The following is a 24,230-nucleotide window of genomic DNA, read 5'->3' on the forward strand; positions in this document are numbered from 1 at the left end:
CCCCTCCTGCAGCCAATGAGTAATTCCACTGGGTTTTAAGTGTATCGTTGTTCAAAACCTACTTCCATATTATTAATATTTGCAATAGAGTGATCATTTAGTCAAAACCTCAATCCTATTCCCATCAAACCATGTGATCAATCATATGTTTTTCTTCTGTATTTCTACTATCACTCCACTCTGGATGTGGAGAGTATCTTTCTCATAAGTCCCTCACATTGTCCTTGGTCATTGCATTGCCACTAATAGAGAAGCCCATTACATTTGATTGTACCACAGTGTATCCATCTCTGTACAATATTCTCCTGGTTCTGCTCCTTTCACTCTGCATCACTTCCTGGAGGTTGTTCCAGTTCACATGGAATTCCTCCTGTTCATTATTCCTTTGAGCACACTAGTACTCCATCACCAACATATACCACAATTTGTTAAGCCATTCCCCAATCAAAGGGCATCCCCTCATTTTCCAATTATTTTGCCACCACAAAGAGCATGGCTATAAATAAGTCTTTTTCCTTATGATCTCTTTGAGTCATAAACCCATCAGTGGTATGGCTGGATCAAAGGGCAGACAGTCTTTTAGCGCCCTTTGGGCATAGTACCAAATTGCCCTCCAGAATGGTTGAAATAATTCACAACTCCACCAGCAATGAATTAGTGTCCCAATTTTGCCACATCCTCTCCAACATTTATTATGTTCTTTTGTTGTCATATTGGCCAATCTGCTAGGTGTGAGGTGATACCTCAGAGTTGTTTTGATTTGCATTTATCTGATTATAAGAGATGTAGAACATTTTTTCATGTGTTTATTAATAGTTTTGATTTCTTTATCTGAAAATTGCCTATTCATTTCCCTTGCTCATTTATCAATTGGAGAATGGCTTGATTTTTTGTACAGTTGATTTAGCTCTTTATAAATTTGAGAAATTAGCCCTTTTTCAGAGGTTTTTGTTATAAAGATTTTTTTACCAATTTGTTGAGAAGGTAAGGTATATGAAAACATTATAATAAGTTTCAGAGGCTTTCACCAATCAGAAGACTCAGACATATCTCCCAGAGTACATATTCAGATCTCTAGCTAAAAAGGTACTTAGTTGCTTGATGAGAGTAGACGCCTTAGATCACTGAGGAAAAGCCAGTGGACCAAAACTTCAATAGAAAAGTCAATTTGATGCTAAAGTTTGAGGTGTTGAGCAAATAAAGTAGCAAAAAGGACAGTCACCTGGCAAGTAGAGTTATGCCAGAAATGGCTAACCAATTCCCTAGAGTTCTGAAGTCTACCCAAGATTGTGAGAAGAGCCCCTGAGGGTAGTGGTTGTCGAAATGAAGAAAGGGGAAAACAAGCAACATCCTCTCAGGTACTCATAACAGGTGTCAGCACCCTGAAGGAAAGCCTCATTCACCTCATGCTAGTTATGCCTATGGGAGTATGTGTGACTTCAATTTCTTTCTTTCTTTCTTTCTTTCTTTCTTTCTTTCTTTCTTTCTTTCTTTCTTTCTTTCTTTCTTTCTTTCTTTCTTTCTTTCTTTCTTTCTTTCTTTCTTTCTTTCTTTCTTTCTTTCTTTCTTTCTTTCTTTCTTTCTTTCTTTCTTTCTTTCTTTCTTTCTTTCTTTCTTTCTTTCTTTCTTTCTTTCTTTCTTTCTTTCTTTCTTTCTTTCTTTCTTTCTTTCTTATAGGTTTCAAGGCAGAAGAGTGTGTGTGTGTGTGTGGGGGGGGGGTTAAGTGACTTGCCCGGGTTCACACAACTAGGAAGTATCTGAGGGCAGATTTGAACCTATGACCTCCTGTCTCTAGTCCTGACTCTCAATCCACTGAGCTCTCCAGCTGGCCCCATTTTCTAGGATCCCTTCCAGCATTTGACCAGTCTTAGAATTTGATCATAAAATAGATAACACCCACTTTTGCAAGAAATAGACCTATAATTTCAGGTACTTGACATAAATATTCAATAAATTAGACTAAGGTTTTTCTAAGTTTATTATCTAGAAGGAAAATTTAGAAACTGCTACTAAGCATATTTCCAAGTCTATATTTGGCCTCCAGTTGGGAGGATAGGGAAGAGAGCTTCCATTTTGTGACATTTCCTTCCTGTGGAAATCCAAAAGAAGATTTTTCACTTCCTGATAACTGGCATGCCATAAATTTTATACAATTAAGGAATGACTTTAGCCCAATGACATGCCATCTTTCCATGTTAAAATTATATTTCCTTTAATACTACATCTCACGAAGGCATAACATCACAACTTTCAGAAATATAACTTAAAGCTTGTATTTCATAGGTAAAAAGTCAGAAATGATGCAAGAGTCTTGGTGTAGAACACTAGAAAAGGCTAATTCTAGGCTAGAAGCCCGGAGTTCTGGGGTCTCTACTCCATCCAACTACTCAATTTCCAGTGTCCCGAGTTCTGGATCTTAGTCTCCCTGACCTCTAGCTTAACAAAAGAGAACTAGTCAATGGCAATGAGTGGATTGGCTTCTTCAGACTTCTCTGATTCATTGTAATTCCTATTGTCTGAAAACAAAACAATGGGAACTTTGCCAATAGTTATATAGACACAGAAAATCAAAAGTGCCCAGTGCTTGGTAGAGAGTAAGGAATTAATAAATTTGTGTTACCTGTCTTCACCTAAGAGATTCTCAACCAGGATCTTTACAGGATTGCAGAATTGGAATGGATCTCAGAGGTAGTAGGATTAAAGGATTATTAAATTGTTAGAGAATTATTTTATTATATTAAGGCTAGAAGGGTTGCTAGAAGTCCCCATGTCTAACCTCCTTATTTTATGGAAGAAGAAACTGAGGGTTAAGTAATAGCCATTGAGTCCAACACCTTCATTTTATAGAGTCGGAAACTGAGGGTAAAATCCGGGCTAAATAATTTGTGTTAAATTTATGGTTGCACTGAATATATTCAATTGGTCACCACGGATTCATTTACTAAATCCCAAACATGAATTACTAAAGTCAGAATGGAATTTATGGTAGTTTATGTTTACAATAGAGGGAAAATATTAAGGAAGAGAGGAGAAAAAAGGGGAGAGAGAGAGAGAGAGAGAGAGAGAGATTGAGCGAGCTTCAGCTTCCTCTGAGCCAGGTAGGATTCTAAGGCCCCAGCCAGGGGAAAGGAGTCTCAAGATGATGAGCCTTTCGGGAGACTGATGCCTCCAGAAAGGCCAAGGAAAGGAAGTCAGCCTTTACACTCACCCCATGTCAGCTCAATCAGCATATTCTTTATTAGCCTCAACTTCAGTAGAATTACTTCTTACAGCAGGCTCCACTCCAAGTGGGTCTCTTTCAAACTTCCAGAAGAACCACATTCAGGTCCTTGTCTCTTTCTTTTAAAGACCTTTTTTCTTGCATCACTTCCCCTAATTCCACATCTACCAATCGCAGCTGACACTCTGCTCTAGGACTACCCAGAAGACAGTTGATTCTAATTCCTTACCCATTAGCACACATGGGTCACTTCATGATTAAGTGGAATATTTACACCTTTGGTGATTAGATCTAACATGGGCAGATCTTCCCACTCAACTTTAAATATTGTGTTTGCATTTTTGGGGATTAAATCTAAAAATAGACAGGGGATTACAATTTAATCTGCACAATCAAGGAAGAGCTAAGTACCTTCATTGTTACAATAAGGAGAGAGCCAAATCCAATCTTCACATTTGCTCTGGGTCATGTATCTCCTAAGAGTTTGAGGTGGGATTTGAATTCAGCACCTCTTAATTAGAGCCCAGTTTTCTATCCCCTCTTCCACCTTGTTGGCTCAACCCCTGCCTAGAGTATAAATTCCTACTGCAACATCCCTAATCAATGGTCATTCAACTCCTTCTCAGATACCTCCATAAGGCTGTTCACTCACATTTTAATGATCATTAGTATATTTTTCCTTATAGTGAGCTAAAATTTTTTTTGTAACTCCATCCATTGATCTTTGTCTTAACCCCTGGACCTAAATGGAATAATTTATTCCTTCCTCTATATGTCGAATGTTTCATGACAGTTACAATGTATTTTTCTTTTGCCCAAATCAGTGATTTTATTGTCAATCAATCAAATATTTATTAGGTGCCGACTATATGCTAGGCATGGTGTTAGGTGCTTAGTATTTGGAATTCCCAGTGAGCAGACTTTCTACCAGTGCAGAACTGGTACCATTTGTAGCATCTCACTTTAGGAAGTTTCTATAGGGATGATATGGCCAAGCCAAGATCTGTGAGGTCATTACCCCACACTGCTTCTTCCCATGCAACCCTTCTGCTGCTACCAGAATTGCATCTTCTCTTCTCCAGCTCTTTCACCTGTGATTTCCCTATCTGAGTATGCTGAGTGGAGCTGTCCTCTCTCCCAAAAGAAACCACTTCCTCAGGATATTAACTTTAAGTGTTCAGTTGATGGTGTCCAAGTTTAGATATTCTTAGAAGATTAAACTTGGTCATTTCTCCAGCTGAAGGATTTTTCAATTCATGGCAGAGCGATTGGATAAAGAGGAATTTCTCCAGTTTCCTAATTACTCTTCCTTTGGTAAAATCCTTTTTTTTTTTGACCCTCCTTTTCTGACATTCTGAAAGAATAATAAAGATTATAATTCGTTTTTCTGTGATTGTGCCCATGTTCCTTGGGCCAAGTCTCTTCCCCTTAAACTCCGTCCTCAGTTTTCCTATGTGAAATGAGAGACTTAGACTAAATCCCCCCTGAGGTCCTTTCCAGCTCTAAACCTGAGCTTGAGTTTTCTCTGAGCTTGGATCACCCTCATCTCTAGTAACTACACTGACTCAGTTAACCAGTTTAAATTAGGCTGACTGCACACCAGGCTCTGTGCTATACTGCTGGGGGTAGGGGAGGGATACAGACAAAAAAGAGGTTCCATCCCTGTCCTCCAAGCTCTTCCATTCTAATGGAAAGCGATCACATTTGCCTATACAAGCATCTAGAGGTTGGATGCAAAGATGAAGTTATCTTGGGAGGTAGGGCACCTGGTGCTGGGATGACCAAGAACAGCTTCCTGTGGAAGAAGGGCAAGTTTGAAGGAAACTAGCGATGCCAGAAGGGGCTGGGTGCAGCGCAAGGTGGTAGAATATTCGAGCCACGGACACAGCCTGCGAAGGCTTGGGGTTGGGGGACACCAGGTCACCTGTAAGGAAGGAGCCAGTATGGCCTGCCAGGAGAGTAGGTGAGAAGGAGAAGGGGCCCAACAGGAAAGGTAGAAGGGGCCAGGTGGTTGGATAGAAAGGGCTTTGGAAGCCATAAATCCCTTTTAATGGGGGCGGTTATTTTAGAGGTGAACTCTGAAGAAGTCTGAGAACATAGTATTTGCGTATATGATGTATACACAGATTTGAATGGCAAAATTAAACTGAACTGTGGATCTGACTCGAAGGAGGTCTGTAATTGTGATTGTACTGCTGGGTAATCAGGTCTAACTGGAAAGCCATTCACAGCAATTAAGATAACATGAATTAGCCAAGATTCACCCTCCTCTAGTGGGGTCCCTTTACTGAGAGCTTCCTTCACCATAGCCAATGAGGAAGACCCAGCCAAGTCATTATTTCCAGAGACAGCAACTGAATGGGCTAATTGAAGGCTGAGCAGGGGTCTCCATGTCGGGGGTAGGATAGGCAGAGGGAAAGACTCTGCCATTCTCAGCCTGCCCCCTCTCACCAGATCTGGCATGAAAAGCACCGCCATCCTTTCTTTCAGGCTCTCAGGTTCCCTGGATGCTGTCGATAGAGCTCTGGGTCTGAGGTCAAGAAGAGCTGAGTTCAAATTTGACTTCAGATACTTCATACTTCAGATAGTTGTGCATTTCTGGGCAAGTCAACTCCCTTCTATCTACCTCAGTGTCTTCAGTTGCAAAATAGGGACAACAATAGCACCTGCCTCCTATGATTGTTGTGAGCAGATATCCTCTGTATTGTCTGTCGGATAGCTTCATAGGATTGGGCTACTAGTCCTTGAAGATGGGGCTCATAGGGCTCTCTACTTGAAGGAGCATCTTGTCAAGGCCACTACACCAATATAGGATTCTTTTTTCTTCAGTAAAATGCCTTAGGTAGCTGCTGACTTTGTCAAAGGTCAATCTGGGGGGCAGCTGGGTGGCTCAGTGGATTGAGAGCTTGGCCTAGAGATGGGAAGTCCTGGGTTCAAATCTGGCCTCAGACATTTCCTAGCTGTGTGACCCTGGGCAAGTCACTTGACCCCCATTGCCTAGACCTTACCACTCTTCTGCCTTGGAGCCAATAAATAGTATTGACTCCAAGATGGAAGGTAAGGGTTTAAAAAAAAAAGTGAATCTGGTTTCTCAAAAATATAGGCAAATGCTTTATTAATATATTAATTATCAATTAATTATTATCAATTAATTATTAATTAATTAATATATTAATAAATGTTTTATTGTAATAACGAATGGTTAATAATAGCTAAAAATTAGCTATTTGTATTATGAGCTAAAAATCAGCTACTTAAATAGTACTTATAATATTCCAGGGACTATGTTAGGTACTTTACAAATATTTCATTTTATCCTTATAACACCTCTAAGAGTTAAATGCTATTATTATCACCATTTTACAGATAAGGAAACTGAGGCAAGCAAAGTTGCAGTGACTTGCCCTTGGTCAAAGAGATAGGAAATGACTGAGGCCAGATTTGAACTGGAGTCTTCTTAACTCCAGGCCACGTTTTCTGTTCTCTATGGTGTCTTTCTGGAAGGTTCTAGGTGGCTGACTTCCTGGTGGTCTGATTTCAGTTGTGGTTATAGACCTTCCCGCACATTATGTGGTGTATGGCTCATTTCTGAGTTTAGAGCTGGAATGTGCGTCTACTTTGGGAAATGCACCAACTTGGTGTTTGATACGGTGGAAAGAATGATTGATTTGACAGAAATTATGGATTTGGAGTCCGAAAACCTGGGTTTTGAACCCAGGAACAATTCAACAGACATTTTAATTCCTTCTATGCACAAGGAATGATGCGAGGCACTGGAAATTGTTTTCCTCTTTAAAATCAACAGTAGGTAACAAGGCTAGTTTTCCTTTTATTTGAATGTACATTCATGTGTATAGACATGTAATTGTTCCCAGCTGCCACTTGTTGGGTTATTTGTGTGTTCAAAAAGAGAGAAGGAAAAATTGAGAAAGAAACTAGAAAATGTAAGTGTAATATTTTGAACAAAATTGTACTGGGCCAAAAAGGCCAGGAAATGTTGGATTATAGTTTTGTTTCTAATAGAAAGAATTTTGTAACTGTCAGGAAGTTGATTTTTATAATTATGATCTCCTAAGTTCAGTAGATTGAATATGATTGAGATTTATTTTGAATGATGTAAGTATTTTTTTTTAAACCCTTACCTTCCATCTTGGAGTCAATACTGTGTATTGGCTCCAAGGCAGAAGAGTGGTCAGGGCTAGGCAATGGGGGTCAAGTGACTTGCCCAGGGTCATACAGCTGGGAAGTGTCTGAGGTCAGATTTGAACCCAGGACCTCCGGTCTCTAGGTCTGGCTCTCAATCCACTGAGCTACCCAGCTGCCCCCTGATGTAAGTATTTTGAAACACTTTAGGGCCACCATTTTGAGTGCCTGCGATGGAAATGTAGACGCCGATTATGGAAGTAGGATCAATAATCAGTCAACAAGAAATTGTACAGCAACGTCCTGTTTTTCTGCTAATTATTTTGGGGCAACATCAAGAAGCATATGAATGGGTCTCTATCCTCAAGGAAGTTGTATTTAGAATTGGGAGATAATGCATGTACGTATAAAAAATTAGCTCATAATAGATGCATTAGTATAGATGGAGGATCCAGACTTCGTCCTAGAGTGAGTGTGGCCGAGGCCAGGAAGTCCTGGATTTATTTCCTATCTCAGAACCCTAGGCAAGGTCATTTAAGCTCTAAGTGCTGCAAGCATCTTCCTAGAGTTATTTATTACGTCATAGGCAACAGATTCAAAGTACAAGATGATGAGTAGCATGTAAGTCTCAGATATCAATTTCCAAGTTCCATCACTGGAGGCTGGAGTGGTCCAGCAAAGCTTGCTAGAGTCACTGGAGTTTGTAGGTGGATAAGTTATTGGGGAGTGGAGAAGGTATCGCTAGCAGGAGAACCAATCTTAATCCAAAGCACACAAATAGAGCAGAGCAAGGAAGACACCTTTGGGATAAAAATCTGTTTTGGTCATTTTGGTATCTGATTTAGTATTGAAGGAGGATGGACTTGCTCAGAGAGGAAGAATTGGGACTGGAAAGGTGGGATCCTAGAGTTAGAGATTAGATGGCACTCATGATGCTTAGAGGTGTCTAGAGGGAGATTTAGGGGTTCCTTGTTAACAAGAGATTTCCCCTTTGTTCACTTTGTTTTATATATGAGGAAGCTGAGAATCTGGGTGATAAAGAGTCTTTGCGCATTAAATACAGTGCCTGGCACATAGTAGGCAATTTAATAAATGTTTATTGAATTAATTAATTAGTGCAGTGTATATAGGGCAGTGAATGGAGCACCAAGACCTGGAGTCAGGAAGACACATCTTCCTGAGTTCAAATCTAGCTTCAGGCACTGTCACTTATCCCCAGTTGGCCCCAGTTTCTGCATCTGTAAAATGATCTGGAGAAGGAAATGGCCAACCACTCCAGTATCTGCCAAGAAAATTCCCAAAGGGGCTCACAAAGAGTCAGACATGACTAACTACTGCATGATAACGAGTTAATTGATCAATTCATTAAATATCAGAGTTGAGAATTGACTGCAGCTCCTCTGACTCCAGCACTGGGATTCTGTCCACTGTACCACCCTGATAAGGGTGTGGAAAGATAGTAAAGCAATGAGGACTCACCAACCTTCTTAAAAATTTAATAAAAAAGAAATAAAAAAATTATTATAAAAATTGGGGGACCAGTGAAGGCTATTTTAACAGCAAAGGGTGGGATCAAAGAAAGTGAATATTGGAGAGAAGAAGCAGAAATCATTTCTAATTTTGAAGTTTTGTCTTGTTTTGATTTCATCAACTGAAATCAACAACTTTTATATTTTAATTCTGAATGTAAAAAATCAAATACAACTTCTATAACTGAATAAATAAAATAGAGAACAAAGGAATGAAATTATGAATCTTTTATGTCCAGCCTACTTTTCCTTTTAAGTATAAAATAAATTCAACGTGTAACTGGATCTTTCCTTCCTTTTCTGTTCATTAAAAAAATAAAACAAAACCCTTACCTTCTGTCTTAGAATGAATACTAAGTATTGGTTCCAAAGTAGAAGAGTTGTAAGGGGTTAAGTGACTTGCCCAGGGTCACACAGCTAGGAAGTGTCTGAGGCCAGATTGAACCCACAATCTCTTGTCTCTAGGTCTGGCTCTATCCACTGTGCCATCTAGCTGCCCCTCCATTTTTCTTTCTTTCTTTCTTTTTTAAATCAACAATTCCCCTCTTTTTCTTTTTTCTTTTGTCAGACCTGTCACAATTTTGCTCTTCCTCTCACCCCTTCCACTTTGAAAAGGGAGGAACAAAATTTTTATAACAAATATACATAATAGAGAAAATCCAGTATCCACATCAGCAGTTCTTCTCCTATACCCTGAGCCCATCATCTCTGCCAGCATGTGAGGAACACACATCATCACAAGCCCTCTGGAATATTGCATCGATTAGAGTACTGAAGTCTTTCAAAGTTGTTTTCCCTTACAATGTTGCTACTCTTGTGTAAATTGTCCTCCTGCTTCTATTTACTTTTCATATGAGATTTCTTAGTTTCTCCAAACTTGTCCTCTTCATTTTTTTTTTGCATCACAAAAGAATTAGTGAATGGTTAATATGTCACTTTATTAACCATTCACTAATTCTTAGACAACCCTTAGTTTCCAGTTGTCGTTAAAAAAAAAAAGTTGGCATGAATCTTTTTGTACATATGGGTCTTTTTCCTCTTTCTTTGATCTCTTTGGGGCATGGACCAATAGTGGTATCACTGGTCCAAAGAGTATATTTGAACAATTTAGAGAATTTAAGGGGACATTTCCAAATTGCTTTCCAGAATGCCTGGAACAATTTTCAGCTCCACCAACAATGTATTAGTGTTCTGTTTCTTGCTTCCCCTCCAAAAGTTTTCTTTTTCCATTTTTGCAATCTTTGCTGCTCTGATGAGTGTGAATTGGAACCTCTGAGCTTCTTTCATTTGCATTTCCTTGTTTATTTGTGATTTGGAGCATATTTTAAATTGGTTGTTGAGAGCTTGGATTTCTCCCTCTTAACACCTCCTGTTCTTTTCCTTCACCTATGCATGGGTTAGGGAGTGGAGAAAGTAGTTGGTTATATGGGAGTACAATTAAGGGAAGAGGAAGTTCTCCTCATTCAAAAAATTTGGAGTTAAACCATAGATTGAAATGGGAGGTTGCCACCAAAGAAGGAAAATCACTGAATACTTATTCTGGATGAGAGAAACCAATTCCTTTTCCAAGGAAAGGGAACAAAGCTGGAAGAGATAGCAGGAAAAATTTAAAATATGAGAGAAAAACAGACAACTGAAACAGTATTGTCTTTAGGCCATACCCTGAAAGTTAATTTTTGTTTAAAAAATTTGACCTATTTTCATTTGAACCTTTTTTCTCTAAAAGTCATTCTGATAAAATTCCTTTTGAGTTGAATGTTCCCGGGAGCATATCCCTATGGTATTAATGACCTTATTCTAATGTTATTGGCTAATTGCTATAGTATTCAATACTCGTGTCACAAAAAAAGTAACTTCTGATCCTTTGTCTTCTCATCTGTAAAATGAGGGGCTTAGACTGGATGAACTCTGAGATGCCTTGTAGCTCAAAGTCCATTATTCTTTGGCTGAAAACTGCCTATTCAGGTCCCTTGACCATTTATCAACTGGAGAATGGCTTGATTTTCAAAGTCCACTATTCTATGATCCAATGGGACCTGGCACATAAGAGGTTATATTTTCATCAGGTCTGCAGAGAGAATGGAACCAGTGCCAATGTTGTAATCTAGTCACTTGCAGTTGTGTCTGACTCTTTGTGATCCCATTTGGGGTTTTTATCTTGGACAAATACTGGAGTGGTTTGCCATTTCCTTCTTCATTTCATTAAACAATGAGGAAACTGAGGCAGCCAGGGTAAAGTGACTTGCCCAAGGTCACATAGGTAGTGACTAAACTATTTTTCCATTTTCATAGTAGCTGGAGTAGGCAGGACAACTTTTTACTTATTAATTTGGACCTAGGATTCATGGAGGTGAATAGATGAATGAATGGATGTGAGAGGGGTGTGTTTGTGTACTAGCTAATGTTTCACATATTTCACTTTGTGTCTGATGTTGGATTTGAACTCAGGTCTTCCTGATTGTAAATCTAGCACTCTATCCATTGCACCATCTAGTAGCCCCATGGTAGGACCTTGAGAAAACTGTGAGCTTAGTAAAGCTTCTAGATAGTTTTCCTGCTTCCTCTTCAGCACCTTTTCTGTCTTTCTCTGTGGTGCCCTTGGCATTTTCCCAGCTTCTAATGCTACCTCCTCTTCCTCCCCCTGATCCCCACTCTTGACCCAAGCTTTCCAAAATTACCTGATATTTAGGGGCAGCATAATACCAGGGGAAAGAGCATTGACTGACATCAGAAGACCTGGGTTCAAATTTGGCCTCTAATACTTATTACCTATGTGACCTTAGGAAAATTTCTTTGTCTCCCTGGCCTTCATTTTCATTTTCTTATCTCTAAAGTGAGGAGAGTGGACTAGATGGCCTGTGAGACCTCTCCCAGTTCTACCTCTATGAGCCCATGTTCCTACTGTGTATGTGTTGCATGTATATGTCATTTCCCCAACCAGAGCTTGGTCTCTGATGGCAGCGATGGTTTCATTTTGTCTTTGGTGCACCACTGAGGAGAAGGTTCAGCTCTTATTCCCTGACTATAGTTGTTCCCTAGCAGCTGAGTGTACCATTGCCAAGCATTTGGCCCGGCTTCAGTAGTTCACTGTTCACTATCCAAGTGAGACAGTGATGGGCTTATTTATACAAATCTGCTGCTGCTGTCCTGAGAGCAACCAGTTGCTTCTCTGAAGCAGCTGGTGTGGATGGACAGCTGGTCAACTGGCGAGGTCATGCAAGACAATCAAAGGAAGTCACCACGTAAGCTTTACAGCGAAGGGGAAAGACACTTTTCCATTGGTCTCTTTCTTTCCGAGCAATGCCATTTCCTAATGACACGACACAAATTGTTTCAGAAACTGGACACCATCTGCTTCTTGAATAAAGGGAGGTCAACAACTTAAAGATGAGGAAGTCTAATGAACTATTTCCCCCTGAAAAGAGTTCTTTTTCCCCTCAGTCTAGTTTACTGTATTTGGACATGAATGGACAGGCTAGAGTGGAGAAAAGCATCATGGCGGCCAAGAGACTGAACTCAGGAATGCCATTCAGATATACTAAACTGGGGTGGAGACCCCATCAGCCTTCCATCTTCTCTTCAGTTGCCAGATATAAGTATAATACAATTTGTGGATTCCAAGGTGCAAGACATGACAGGTGTTGGCTGGCCTCATTACACCTTTTGTGAAGTGGCTAGACTGTTCTTCCACTTACATAGTAGTTGGGGGAGCCAGGGCAGCCTTTTACTGATTGATTTGGACCTAGGGTTCATGGGGATGAAAGAATAAATGAATAAGAGAGGGAGGTGTGTGTGTGTGTGTGCGTGTGTGTGTGTGCGTGTGTGTGTGTGTGTGTGTGCGTGTGTGTGCGTGTGTCGCGCGCACACGCGCTGGCTAAGGTTTCACATTTTTTACTTCGTGAGACTTGAACAATAGCCAATACGGATAAAGAAGTAATGACTGTACAACTATTGTTTTATGAAAGAGATTTCTTTTTCACTTACAATAAAAGTGAACTTTTCACCCTGTCTTGGTTTGACATATAATCCTAGAAAAACTGAATAGAGCCTCCAATGCTAAATGGTCTTTCTGGGGTAGTCAGTAAAGAATCGTTAAAGAAAATTCTATCGCCATTTTTTAGTTTGGAAACAAGACCATAAAAGCAAAGAATCCTTTTGATTGAATCCCAGATGTAGTCTACCTGAATAAGCCTCCTAGCTCTAGTGTACCCAACGAGGAGCTTTTTGGACTGCCTGAAGAGCCCCACAGTCCTCCATGTACCCACCCAGACAACACTTTCTACTTCTGGACCATTAATTGCTTTGGGAATTTTCCCCTGCATCAACCATACATCTGGCCCTGATTCTGACTCAGAGGACCAAATAGACCCCGTCTAATCCTTCATCCACATGACTGCCCTTCAAAGACAGCTATCAAGTTCCTTCTCTAAGCCTCCCTTTCCGGATCAACAGGCCCAGTTCCTTTAACCAGTTCTTCTATGGAATGAACTCAGGGCCCCTTATCCCCGTCGTTGTGCTCCTCTTGACATTCTCTGGCCAACCAGGGACCTTCCAAGATACCATGTCCATAACTGAACCCAGTTTATGGTCTGATGAAAGGACAGCAAGTTCCTCAATTCACTAGACCTAGACATTGTTTCTTAACAGAGGCTTTGGACTTGGTGTGGAATGCCTTGTTGCAGAAAGTCAGTGTTTATGGAGAGTGTACTTGGAGTAGAGAAGACATAGTAGCTTCAAACCCTGGCTTGGAGATTTGTTAACTTTGTGGAGAGAGAGAGAGGGACTGGATGTATAACTTCACTGGTTCAGGGGACTCCCCTTACTAAAGCAGGTCAAAGACCTCCACGAGAGTCTTCAAGGGCTGCCTAGAGCACAGAGGGATTAAGAGGTAACTTGGTCCCAGGGAGAAGTTGCCTTCCTCTTTCTAAGATCTGGTATCCTCTCATCAAATAAGGGCAGAGTTTGCACCTGTGATTTCAGTTGTAGCAAATTACCTTTCTTGAGGGATTGTAGAGGAACCCAACCTATGGGTGCAGAATTATCACGTCCACAATTTATAGGGTTGCTTAAAGACTTGTGGAAGAAGACCTTAAAGACTATGGAAGTGATGAGATTTGTCCCACAGCCAGTATGTGTCAGAGGTAGAAACGGAACTCAGCACTTCCTGACTTCCAGCCTAGCACTCTATCTCTGTACCATGCTGCCTTCTTCTGTAAAATGGGGACAATAATACCCTCATTGCCTTCCTCACCAGGCTGTGGTGAGTAAAGGCTTCTCTAAATTCTAAAAGGCATACATATGAGTTGTTAATAAATACACTGGTGGTCAATTGGGCATCTTCCTATTAGGCAAATGAACATTTTATTTGATTTCGGTATATCTAGTTACCAGATTGGAAGCATCTCCGAGGCATTTGAGTTAGTATTCTTTCTGAGAAGGAAGAAAGAATGGGAATCGCCATATTTCCATGTACATTTCCATTGCTGGTTAAGCCTTAAATGGCCATTCCACTTGCAGAGCTGATCCGAACATGTCAGCCCCATATTTTGATGCTCATTTCAGAGCTCTTAGGAGTAACTCCTGCAAGGTAAAACCACCTTCTACTAGAGTCCTTGGAGCACTTCCATCATTTTAGGGGAGATCCCAAATAGCCCCACCTTGAACAACGTTCCTTTCTCTGTCCCTGATGCTCCAGTGCCTTCTTCCTTAGTCCGAGGTTGTTGGCCGATACCTGTTCACTCATCTGTTCGAGGTGCAACCTGAAACTCTAATGGAAAGAACAGCAAGTCTTCATTTCCCTGCTCTGGATGATTCAGCTAAGCACAGCTTGGCCGTGAACAATGTCCTTGTGTTCTCTGACCTGCAGGTTTCTTGTAAACTGCAGGATTTTCACAGAAGCTGGGAGGCAGCGAAGGAAAGAGTTACAGAAACTAAATATCCATTTGGGGAGGTTTCACCATCTTTTTCCCATATATGATTACCATCTTGGTATTTGATGTGTCAGGATAACATCATAGATCATCTCGATTTGGTTTTATTCATTAATGATGTATGTGAGATTAAACATATTCAGTCTTCAGCCTTATCTTTCCCATCTCCTACCTGTAACCTTCCTACCTGTCCCCTCTTCCAGATTAACTTTTTTCTGTTGAAGGCACTGCCATCTTTGGGCCAAAGAGCATCAGAATTTTGAAAAAGACTCTATTACCCTTAATACCAAAGTTAGCTCTGAAGATGAATGGAGAGATGACTTATTTTTTAGATCCTTCTCTTCTCTCTTATAATCAATTCTATGTATTGGTTCCAAGATGGAAGAGCAGTAAGAACTAGGTAATGGGGATTAAGTGACTTGGCCAGGGTCATGCAGCTAGAAAGTATCTGAGGCCAGATTTGAATCCAGAATCTCTCCTCTCTAAGCCTAGCTCTCTTATCCATGGAACCACCTAGCTGCTTCCTCTTGTACTCTTCAGTCCAAGACTTTCTCAGGGTCACACAACTAGGAAGTGTCTGAGGCCAAATTTGATTTCAGGACCTCCAGTCCCTAGACCTAGAACTCTAGCTACTGAACCACCTGACTGCCCCTTGATGGCTTTTAGCTTTGTTTTTTTGGAAGGACAAATATGGATAGGAAAGGCATGCAAATTTTTCTACCAAAGATGTTCTTTTCCTTTTGTAGAGAAACCGATGTTTGTAAAGAGCAGTTTCAGAAATTCTTGGGTGCACTGAACTATTTTTGAATTCTTTGGGGTAAGACCTAAGGACAAAACAATCCCGTTATCTTTGTACTGACTCTCCTGCATTGGGCCTCTGTGTTCAGAGGAGGAGATGGGAAAAAGAGAGAGAGAAATTGTTTCTGTAGTAATAGTTTATATGATCCAAGAATGGCAGTGTGATGCGGATGGCTTTGTCTCATTTCATATAGCAATATTCTGGATCTTTCTGCTCAAATAAAGCAGGGAAGGAGCTGGGTTCTAATTATGAAACCTGATTCCTCTATGAGCTGGGAAATAGTCTAAGTTACAGAAAACAGCAAACCAAGGTGTAATTCAAACCAAGATTGAAAGTCATGTCCAGGCAAACTTTGTAGCCTGTTCTCATGGGAAAAGTGGGGCTTCTGAACCTCTTTTTCTTTGTTTTCTATTTTTTCTTATAGTGAAGAAAGTTACACAGTCAATGATTACTCTTTGAGGGATCAACTGTTAGTAGAACTTTGGGACAATGAAGAGCCCAATTCCTCCCCGCTGAAGAACAGCTCCACCATGCTTTACTCCCGACAGAGCTCTGCCAGTCACCTGTTCACTCTGACTGTCCTCAGTAACCACGCAAGCGAGAAAGTGGAAATGCTCCTGGGAGCTGAGACTCAGTAAGTCCTGGGTGGGCAAGGGTTGGGGCTGAGGCATACATGCTAACAGACGTCCCTTTAAAAAGCCTCTCTCTGTCTCTCTCCTCTCTCCTCACCTTCTCCTCTCTTTCTCTCTTATCTCTGTCTTTCTCATTTCTGTTTATGGTCTCTGTCTCTCTCATTGTCTGTTTCTCTCTCCTCTTTCTCCCTGTCTCCCTCCTCTCTGTTTCTATTTTTGTTTCTGCTCTCTCTATCTCTGTCTCCCTCTTTTTCTTTCTCTTTCTGTCTCTGTCTATCTCTCTCCTCTCTCATCTCCTCTTACCCCACTTATCTCTTTTCTCTCTTCTGTCTGTCTCTTTCTCTGTGTCTGCCTGTCTCTTTCTTTGTCTCTGTTTCTCTCTGCCTTTCTCTTCTCTTTCTCCCTGTTTCCCTACTCTGTTACTGTTTTTCTCTCTCTATCTCTGTCTCTCTTTTTTACTCTCTCTCTATCACTGTCTGTCTATCTCTCTCCTCTCTTCTCTTCCTCTCTCTTTTGTCTGTCTCTCTCTCTGCTACTGTTTTTGTCTCTATCTGTCTCTCTTTTAACCTCTTTCCTCTCTGTTTCTGTCTCTCTCTGTCCCTGTCTCTGTCTGTCTCTCCTCTATCCTCTGTCTTATCTCTCTCTCTCTCCTACTGTTTTTGTCTCTGTCTCTCTCTTTTTCTCTCTCTATCCCTGTCTCTGTCTGTCTCTCTCCTCTCTCCTCTGTCTTGTCTCTCTCTCTCCTACTGATTTTGTCTCTGTCTCTCTTTTTGTTTCTTTCCTCTTCGTTTCTGTCTCTCTTTCTTTCTCTCTCTCTGACCATGTCTCTGTCTCTCTCCAATTGGCTTTCTTTTGCCATTCAGTAATTCACATTAAGTAAGAAGTTTGCAATAGGTTTGGGTATGTTGGATGCTGTTAATGACATCCTCTATCAATTCTTCAGGCTTGCTCTTTATGCTTTGGGGGCGTTGGCTCCTGTTTTTGAGGGATCTTTGAGCCCTGTACAGGAGGACAAGGGGCTAAATCTGGAGCCAGGAAGACCCTGCTTCACATCCTTTGGTCTATAGTGGCTACAGCCACTCTAGTGATTTTCCTGAGTCCCTGGACTCCTGACGGGTGACACCTCACTTTATCTAGCCTGACACAGAGCCTCTCCCGGTCTCCTTGGGCATCTTCATGGCATGCTGCCATTTGGAGCACCCTCCATCATACCCCCACAGACATACACATCATTTCCACATCTGGCTTTAGGAATAATAATCAAAGCAACAGAACTATTCTGGGAAAAACTTGCCAAGCAATTTCTTCCCTCCTTATGCCCAAGACTTCCCTGGCCCCTCTCTGTATTGTATTTCCCTGTTTGAATGGAAGCTTCTTGAAGGGAGAGGCTACCTTGCTATTTTCTCCTTTGTATCTGGATCCCTTACTGTAGTAGGAGAAAGCAGGCCTCTTAAGAGCTGGGCTCTGCCCTAAACTTGCTCAGTGGCAAGTGCCAGTTCTCGGTGTTCTAGTCTAAGACAGGACCCCTCTACACCCTTTAAAAGGTATTGAGTCCTCTATGATGTGGGGAGCAGCTGAAACACTTTGTAAATAACTTCTATTAATAAGAAAAGAAAAGAAACCTTATCAAGGACCCCAAAGAGCTTTGTGAACGCGGCACTGTGTGTTCTATTCAAAATGACGACATCTTAGTATTGTTATAAAGATGCTTTTGACCTCATGGACTCCGTGAAAGAGTCTTGAGGATACCCTAAGGGTTCCCAGCCCAAACTTTGAGAACCTCTGCTCTAAGACCACAAATAAGTTTCCTCACTTGGGAGTCCTCTATAGCAATAAAACCATAAGACAATCCATATTCCCTATGGATCTTCACCACTTAACACAGTGCTTGGCACATGGTAAGTGCTTAATGCCCTTTATTTCATTCAACTTGGAACAAATCAATTCATGTCCCTAAACCTCAGTTTCCTCATTTGTAAAATATCTATAATACCTAATAGAGCCCACTTCCTCTCTTTCTTACCCTTACCTTCCAGCTTAGAATTAAGGCTCTGTATTACTTACAAGGCAAAAGAGTAGCAAAGGCTAGACAGTGAGGATGAAGTGACTTGCCCAGGGTCATACAGCTAGGAAGTGTCTGAGGCCAGATTTGAACGTAGCACCTCTCATCTCTCAACCTGGCTCTTGATCGACTGAGCCACTTTCTTAAAAATAATAATAATAATAATGACTTATTTTTTAGGTTTTTTTGAGTACCAAATTCTCTTCTTCTCTCCAGTCCCTTGAGAAAACAAGCAATATGATAGCAATTATACATGTGAAGGCAAGCAAAACATATTTCCATATTGGCCATATTGCCCAAAAAAGCAAGAAAGAGAAAGCGAAAAAAGTCTGCTTCAATCTGTAATAGTTAAAAATTAAATTATGAGGCTGGTCCAAGTAGGGATAGTAAAGAGAGGGAAATGTATGAAAGAGGTAGAGAGTTGCCTAGCCTACCACCCTATGTGCCATTCTGATGGAACGAAGCTCACCACTGATAGAGGTGACAGGCTCCATCATGCTGTATAAGCAGTTTTCTCCACCCACTAGCTTGCTCACATCACATCTCAGGAACCAATCATAGTTTCTTAATTTGCCTGGCACCGCCCAGGGGGATAGGGTGGGGAAGTGCCTGTGGGATCAGTTTCCCTTCCTCTGAGGGCCTGTCTATCCCTGCACATCTCAATGGTAAATGCTAATTGATAGCCTCAAACAAAGGGAGGGGAATTCCCTTCTCACAAATCTAAACAGTGCCCACTGTTCCAGTTGTTATCCGAAGGCTGCCCAACATCATATATCCAAAAGGACATTGCAAGCACTAATTAAATGAGAGTTTTTCCATATTTTTGAAGCTAATTTTAGGCAAATATATGTGATGGGCCATCCATGGTTATGTCATCAAAGTATAATTACATTCTGTTCTTTGGTTTTCTTAGAGCCAGGCAGAAAGCTCAGTGGTTTGGTCAGAAAAAGATCTTCGGTTCACTGAGACCAAAGATTGTGCCTGACCTGGAACAGAATTTCTAGGCTAGGGCCAGGGCCTGTGATTCCACTGAGGAAGGGAGCTTCCAGGCAAGCACACTCCCTCCACCAGCAAAGACTGCCCTCGCTCTTCAGCTTCTACTCTGGGGCCTCAGCAAGTCGGTGACTTACAAACAAAACGGGCTCCTCTTCATATCTCCATCTCTTGGCACAGGGCTTAGCACGTATGAGGTGCTTCATAAATGTGGGTTGACGGGTCATGTCTTCCAAAGGATAACACACTCAATTTGAGCCCAAGTAGAGGCTCTCTCTCCTCTCTACTAACTCTCATTGGTAGAAAGGGTCCCCTGACATTGGGAAGGACATCTGCATCCTCGTTTGCACGCATTGTTTCTGCCAAGCAGGATGCATCTAATCCCTCCTCTTTCAAACCCTCAAGGCAGCGAGGGTAGCATGGTTCCCCTTAGCTAGGGCTGCCTAGCCTTCATGGAGCCTGGACCCCTGGGGAATGCTCTAGTGATGGCCGTGGATCCCTTCTCAGAAGCAAGCCCTTTAATGCACTGAAGATTCCAGAGGAGAGTAATTATGTGGACATCAAAGAATCATTTTCCTCTGTCTAAATTCATGAATCCTCTGAAGCATCTTCAGGGTCCAGAGACACCCAGGTTAAGAATTCTGGTCCCACCGAGCCGTTTTCCTCCAGGAAAAGCAGCTGCATTGCTTCAATTCATCATCAAAGGTCATGAAGCATTCCAATGGCTTTGACCCAAACACCTTCTCAGCCAAAGTTTGGCAAATACCAAAACAGGAAAAAGGAAGGCAGAATGGAGCACCATTGGGCCTTACATGCCTGTTCTTTTCCCCAAATGCATGTTTTCTGCCAATCACTGAGTTGTCATTATTCAGTCATTTTTAGTGTGTCCAATTCCTTGTGAATCCATTCTTGGTAAAGATACCCGAGTGATTTGTCATTGCCTTCGCCAGCTCATTTTATAGATGAGAAAACTGAGGCAAATAGGATGAAGCGATTTGCCGAGAGTCACCCAACAAGTAAGTGCTGGAGGCCAGATTTGAACTCTTCCTGACTTCAGGTCCAACCCTCTAATCACTGCACAACCCAGCTGCCCTCTCAGTCACGTAGAAGATTAAAAACAAACAAACAAACACAATCTCTGGCCCCTTATTTAAATGGGTGAAGCCATTATTTTTAGGTTTGTATACTGGCTGTGCCTCAAATAGAAGGCACCCAGTTTGTGGCCCAGGACTAGTGACAGTAAGCCAAGGTGACTTTCTATAGCTCAACTCCCTACTCTTTGAGCAAAGGCTTTACACAAGAAAATAATAGGCTGCAGAAACCTGAGATCCTTGCCACACCCCAAGGAAGCATTGAGGCATGGAAAGGACCTTAGATCCAGAATTGAAGAGGATCTCAGGAGCCATTAAGGCAACCCCCTCATCCTACAAAAGAGGTACTTGAGAGCAAATGTCAGTGACTTGTCTAAAGTCACACAACTAATAACTACCTAAGACAGGATTTGAACCTGGGTTTTCTTCCTAAATCCAGCTCCCAAGGTCAGCATAACATGTTCTGTCTCACTTTAATAGAAGGCTGACTTCACAGCAGATGGCTTTTTTTTTTTTTGAGTGGTTGGAGGATTCAATAGTAATTCTTGAAACAGTTTTGGTCTTTGTTGGTGATGGATAATGAAACTACAGACTCACCAAAATGATATAGGAAGAATTCAAATAATGCAGAACTGGGGGGTAGGGGGAGGGAGGGAGAGAGAGAAAGAGAGAGAGAGACAGAGAGAGAGAGAGACAGAGAGAGAGAGAGACAGAGAGAGAGAGAGAGACTGAGAGGGAGAGAGATACAGAGAGACAGAGAAACAGAGAGACAGAGAAACAGAGACACAGAGAGATGGGTGGATAAATAGAATCTAAGTGGATAGATGGATTGTAAAAATGGAGATTTGAACCCTGGACTTCAATCCCCAGAAGTTCTTAATAGTTCCCAGAATTCTCTCTAATCTCCCTGAGTGTGAGATCACAAATTATTATTTAAGGGATACTTCTAGCAGAGAAACTAAATTTTAACTGTTACAGTTAGGCAATTTTAATCTTAACAGGATAGATGGACAGATAGATATAGATAGGTAGGTAAACAGATGGAGGTAGATGGATAGATGATGGATGAATCTGGTAGATAGAGAGAGCATTTAGTAAGCACCTCTAGTGTGAAGATGCAGCTCTGAATCATAGTTCTAATAGTTACTACTTGTGTGACCTTGGACAAGTAACTTGTGCTGAGCCTTGGTCACTTTCTCTGTAAAATCAGGGAGTTGTACTGGCTCTAAACCTATGATCTTAAGCTGTAACTTGAGCGATTTCAGGCATGGGGATGTGATAATTAAAATTAGCATACAATAAATCAAGTAGTATATTTATGAGATTTATTAAAATTTAAAAGAAAATCCTAGAGTTAAAAGGGAGCTAACTCACTTAAGCCCCAGAAAGAAAAGAAGAGGGAGGAGTTTCAGCAAACTTATAGCCAATCATGTAACCACGCAAAAGTGAGGATGCAGGGAAAGGGTTGCTGGGAGATGCAAAAGGAATTCTAGAGAAGGTAGTTCAAAGGTTCAAGATTTTCCAACTGTACAGGGGGAGGAAGAGGGAGTAACCTAATGGGAGAAGGTTTCATGGAGGAGATGGCTCATGAGCTGAACCTCGAGGAAAGGAAGGCTCGCATAGTTGGTAGTTTTGGAAGGGAGTCCATTCTAGGCACCCAGGGGTGGGCCAAGACAGAAGGAATCACAGAAGAACTGGTGGACAAGTTTGGTCACATCACAAAGAATCAGGGTAAGGAGGTTGGTCAGGTTTAGGGAATGAAGCGGGCTTGGGGAGGATCTTTGAATCCTAGCACGTGAGAGCTGGCTGGGCCAATGAGGTCATCTTGGCTAACCCTTCCTTTTGAATGGAAGCCACTTGAGGGCAAGAACTATCCCACTTTTTGTGGCCGTGCTTGGTGGTTGGATGCATAGAAATGAGGTGAGTTAATTAGTCAAGCTTTCACATCTGCTCTGAGGCAGGGCTTGGGTCTAGAATCCAGACTTTAGGGTGCAATGGCAAAGCAGTTGTTAATGCATTCCATTGTGTATTTTCCATTGATAAAACCATGTCTCTTTCCATTTCCACTGATTCCATTCCCACTGGTAAAACCACATGGAACCACCGATGTTGCCAAAGCCTTGAGTGGCTAGAACTCTCTTCTGGGTCACTGGAACTGTGGCCGCTGAGGACGCAGCGACCCCAGCACCTGAAGAGACACCCAGCAGGGTCTTTGCTATCATCCTCTTCCCAGGCATCTTAGGTTAGCATCAGTCATCCACTGCATATCAAGGAAGTCCCCTTCCCTTAACTCCCATCAGCTTTTGCCGCCTTCCTCTGAGCCATAACCATTGAAGCAACCTTCCGGTGTACTCTGCTTACTTCTAAATGTCTTTTGTTACTCAACTGAAAACAAGCTTTAACGTCTTATCCAAATATAGCACACTTTCTGTTTATTGGGTAAAGTTTACTCTTTTATTGTGAACAAGACAATAGTATAATCTGGTGGAAAGTGCAGAAGGCACCATTTTTTTAAAAAGCAAGGATGTTTTAGTCCAGTCACTTCCTCAGCCCTCCTCCCCAACCTCTTCATCTTCCAGGAGGGTGGTGAGAGCCAGCAGACTCCTTTGTCTGGGCTCATTAAAGGGAAGCCTGGACAGCTGCAGCTGGCATCGCTCTTAGAGCCTTTGGCGCAGGAGACCTATCACCGGCTTCCTGAGTTTACAGTAGAATTCAGAGCTCTGTGTGTCAGAGGGGTCAGTCAGATCTTTGCACTGATGTGCCATCGGCTCCTTTGCCTGGTGCTTTTTACAGATGGGACACAGTCCTTTTAGTCCAGGATCCAGCACTGCCCCATCCCCAGACTGTCTCTCCCAACAAAGAGAAAAGAGGCCGATGAAAGGGAAGACTGTTGTAAATGCTCTGAAGCACGGTCCTGGGCCCCTTAGAGAAAGGGGCTTTGTCTGGCCTGGCCCGCCTTCTTGTTTCCTGCTGCTCTTAATGATTTAATTTGCAGGAAGCAAAGGATGAGCGCATAAAACAGCAAATGTTGAGATGGATTTTGGCGACCTAAAAAACCAACCGTAGACTTTGGAAGAAAAAGTTTACATGGGAAAATTTCTGTCAACAGTTGAACCCATTGAATTTTAAAATTAGAGGATCACAAACCTAGAGGGGACCTTCAAGGGCATCTAGTTCAATTCCCTTGTCACTTTATAGATGAAAAAACTGAGGCCGTGAGAAGATCAGTGAAATCTAAGGTCACAAATAGTCAGCAATGAACACATGATTTGAACTCAAGATCTTGAACTCCAACTCTAGAACTCTTTCCCTCACTGCTTCTTAAAAACTTAATGGTAATGATGCCTTATTTTTGCAAAATGTCTTTCTAGATGTTTTTCAGACTCCTTGTGTTCTGCTTTAGGAGTAGGATTAGGATTCAATCCTTTTCAGGCCAACTTCCATCTAGCCATGGTACTGCCATTTTGGAATCCTTGTCTTCCTAGTCATTCCTTGAAGAACTGCTGTGAAAAACTGCTGGTGTGTGTGTGTGTGTGTGTGTGTGTGTGTGTGTGTGTTCTGTGTTTCACAGCTTTGTTTTATGCATAAGAAGTGATTCATTCACTAATAGTCTTGGTAAAAGGGTCCATCTCCAGTGACGGCTCTTTTGCTTCTGTGATGAGTCCGAAGGTCAGATAAATCAATATTTAGAGCTAAAAGGGAACTTCTGGGGCATCTAGGCTAAATTCTTGAGTTTACAGGGAAGGAAACTGAGGCCCAGAGAAGTCACAGGACTTGTCTAAGGTCACACAGAGCAAGGACTCGTATTCTCTAACTCCAGGGGTCCTTATC

General features: G+C 41.7%; 1 protein-coding gene across 1 annotated transcript in view; it reads left to right on the forward strand.

Moving 5' to 3' along the window:
- Positions 1–24,230, forward strand: part of ARHGEF26 (Rho guanine nucleotide exchange factor 26) — a 156,919-nt gene that overhangs the window by 128,568 nt on the left and 4,121 nt on the right. The window contains 1 exon segment of the mRNA XM_001372560.3: positions 16,046–16,255. Within this exon segment, the coding sequence (XP_001372597.2) occupies positions 16,046–16,255 (210 nt within the window).

Source organism: Monodelphis domestica, chromosome 8 (assembly GCF_027887165.1).
Source record: "Monodelphis domestica isolate mMonDom1 chromosome 8, mMonDom1.pri, whole genome shotgun sequence".
Taxonomy (NCBI): domain Eukaryota; kingdom Metazoa; phylum Chordata; class Mammalia; order Didelphimorphia; family Didelphidae; genus Monodelphis; species Monodelphis domestica.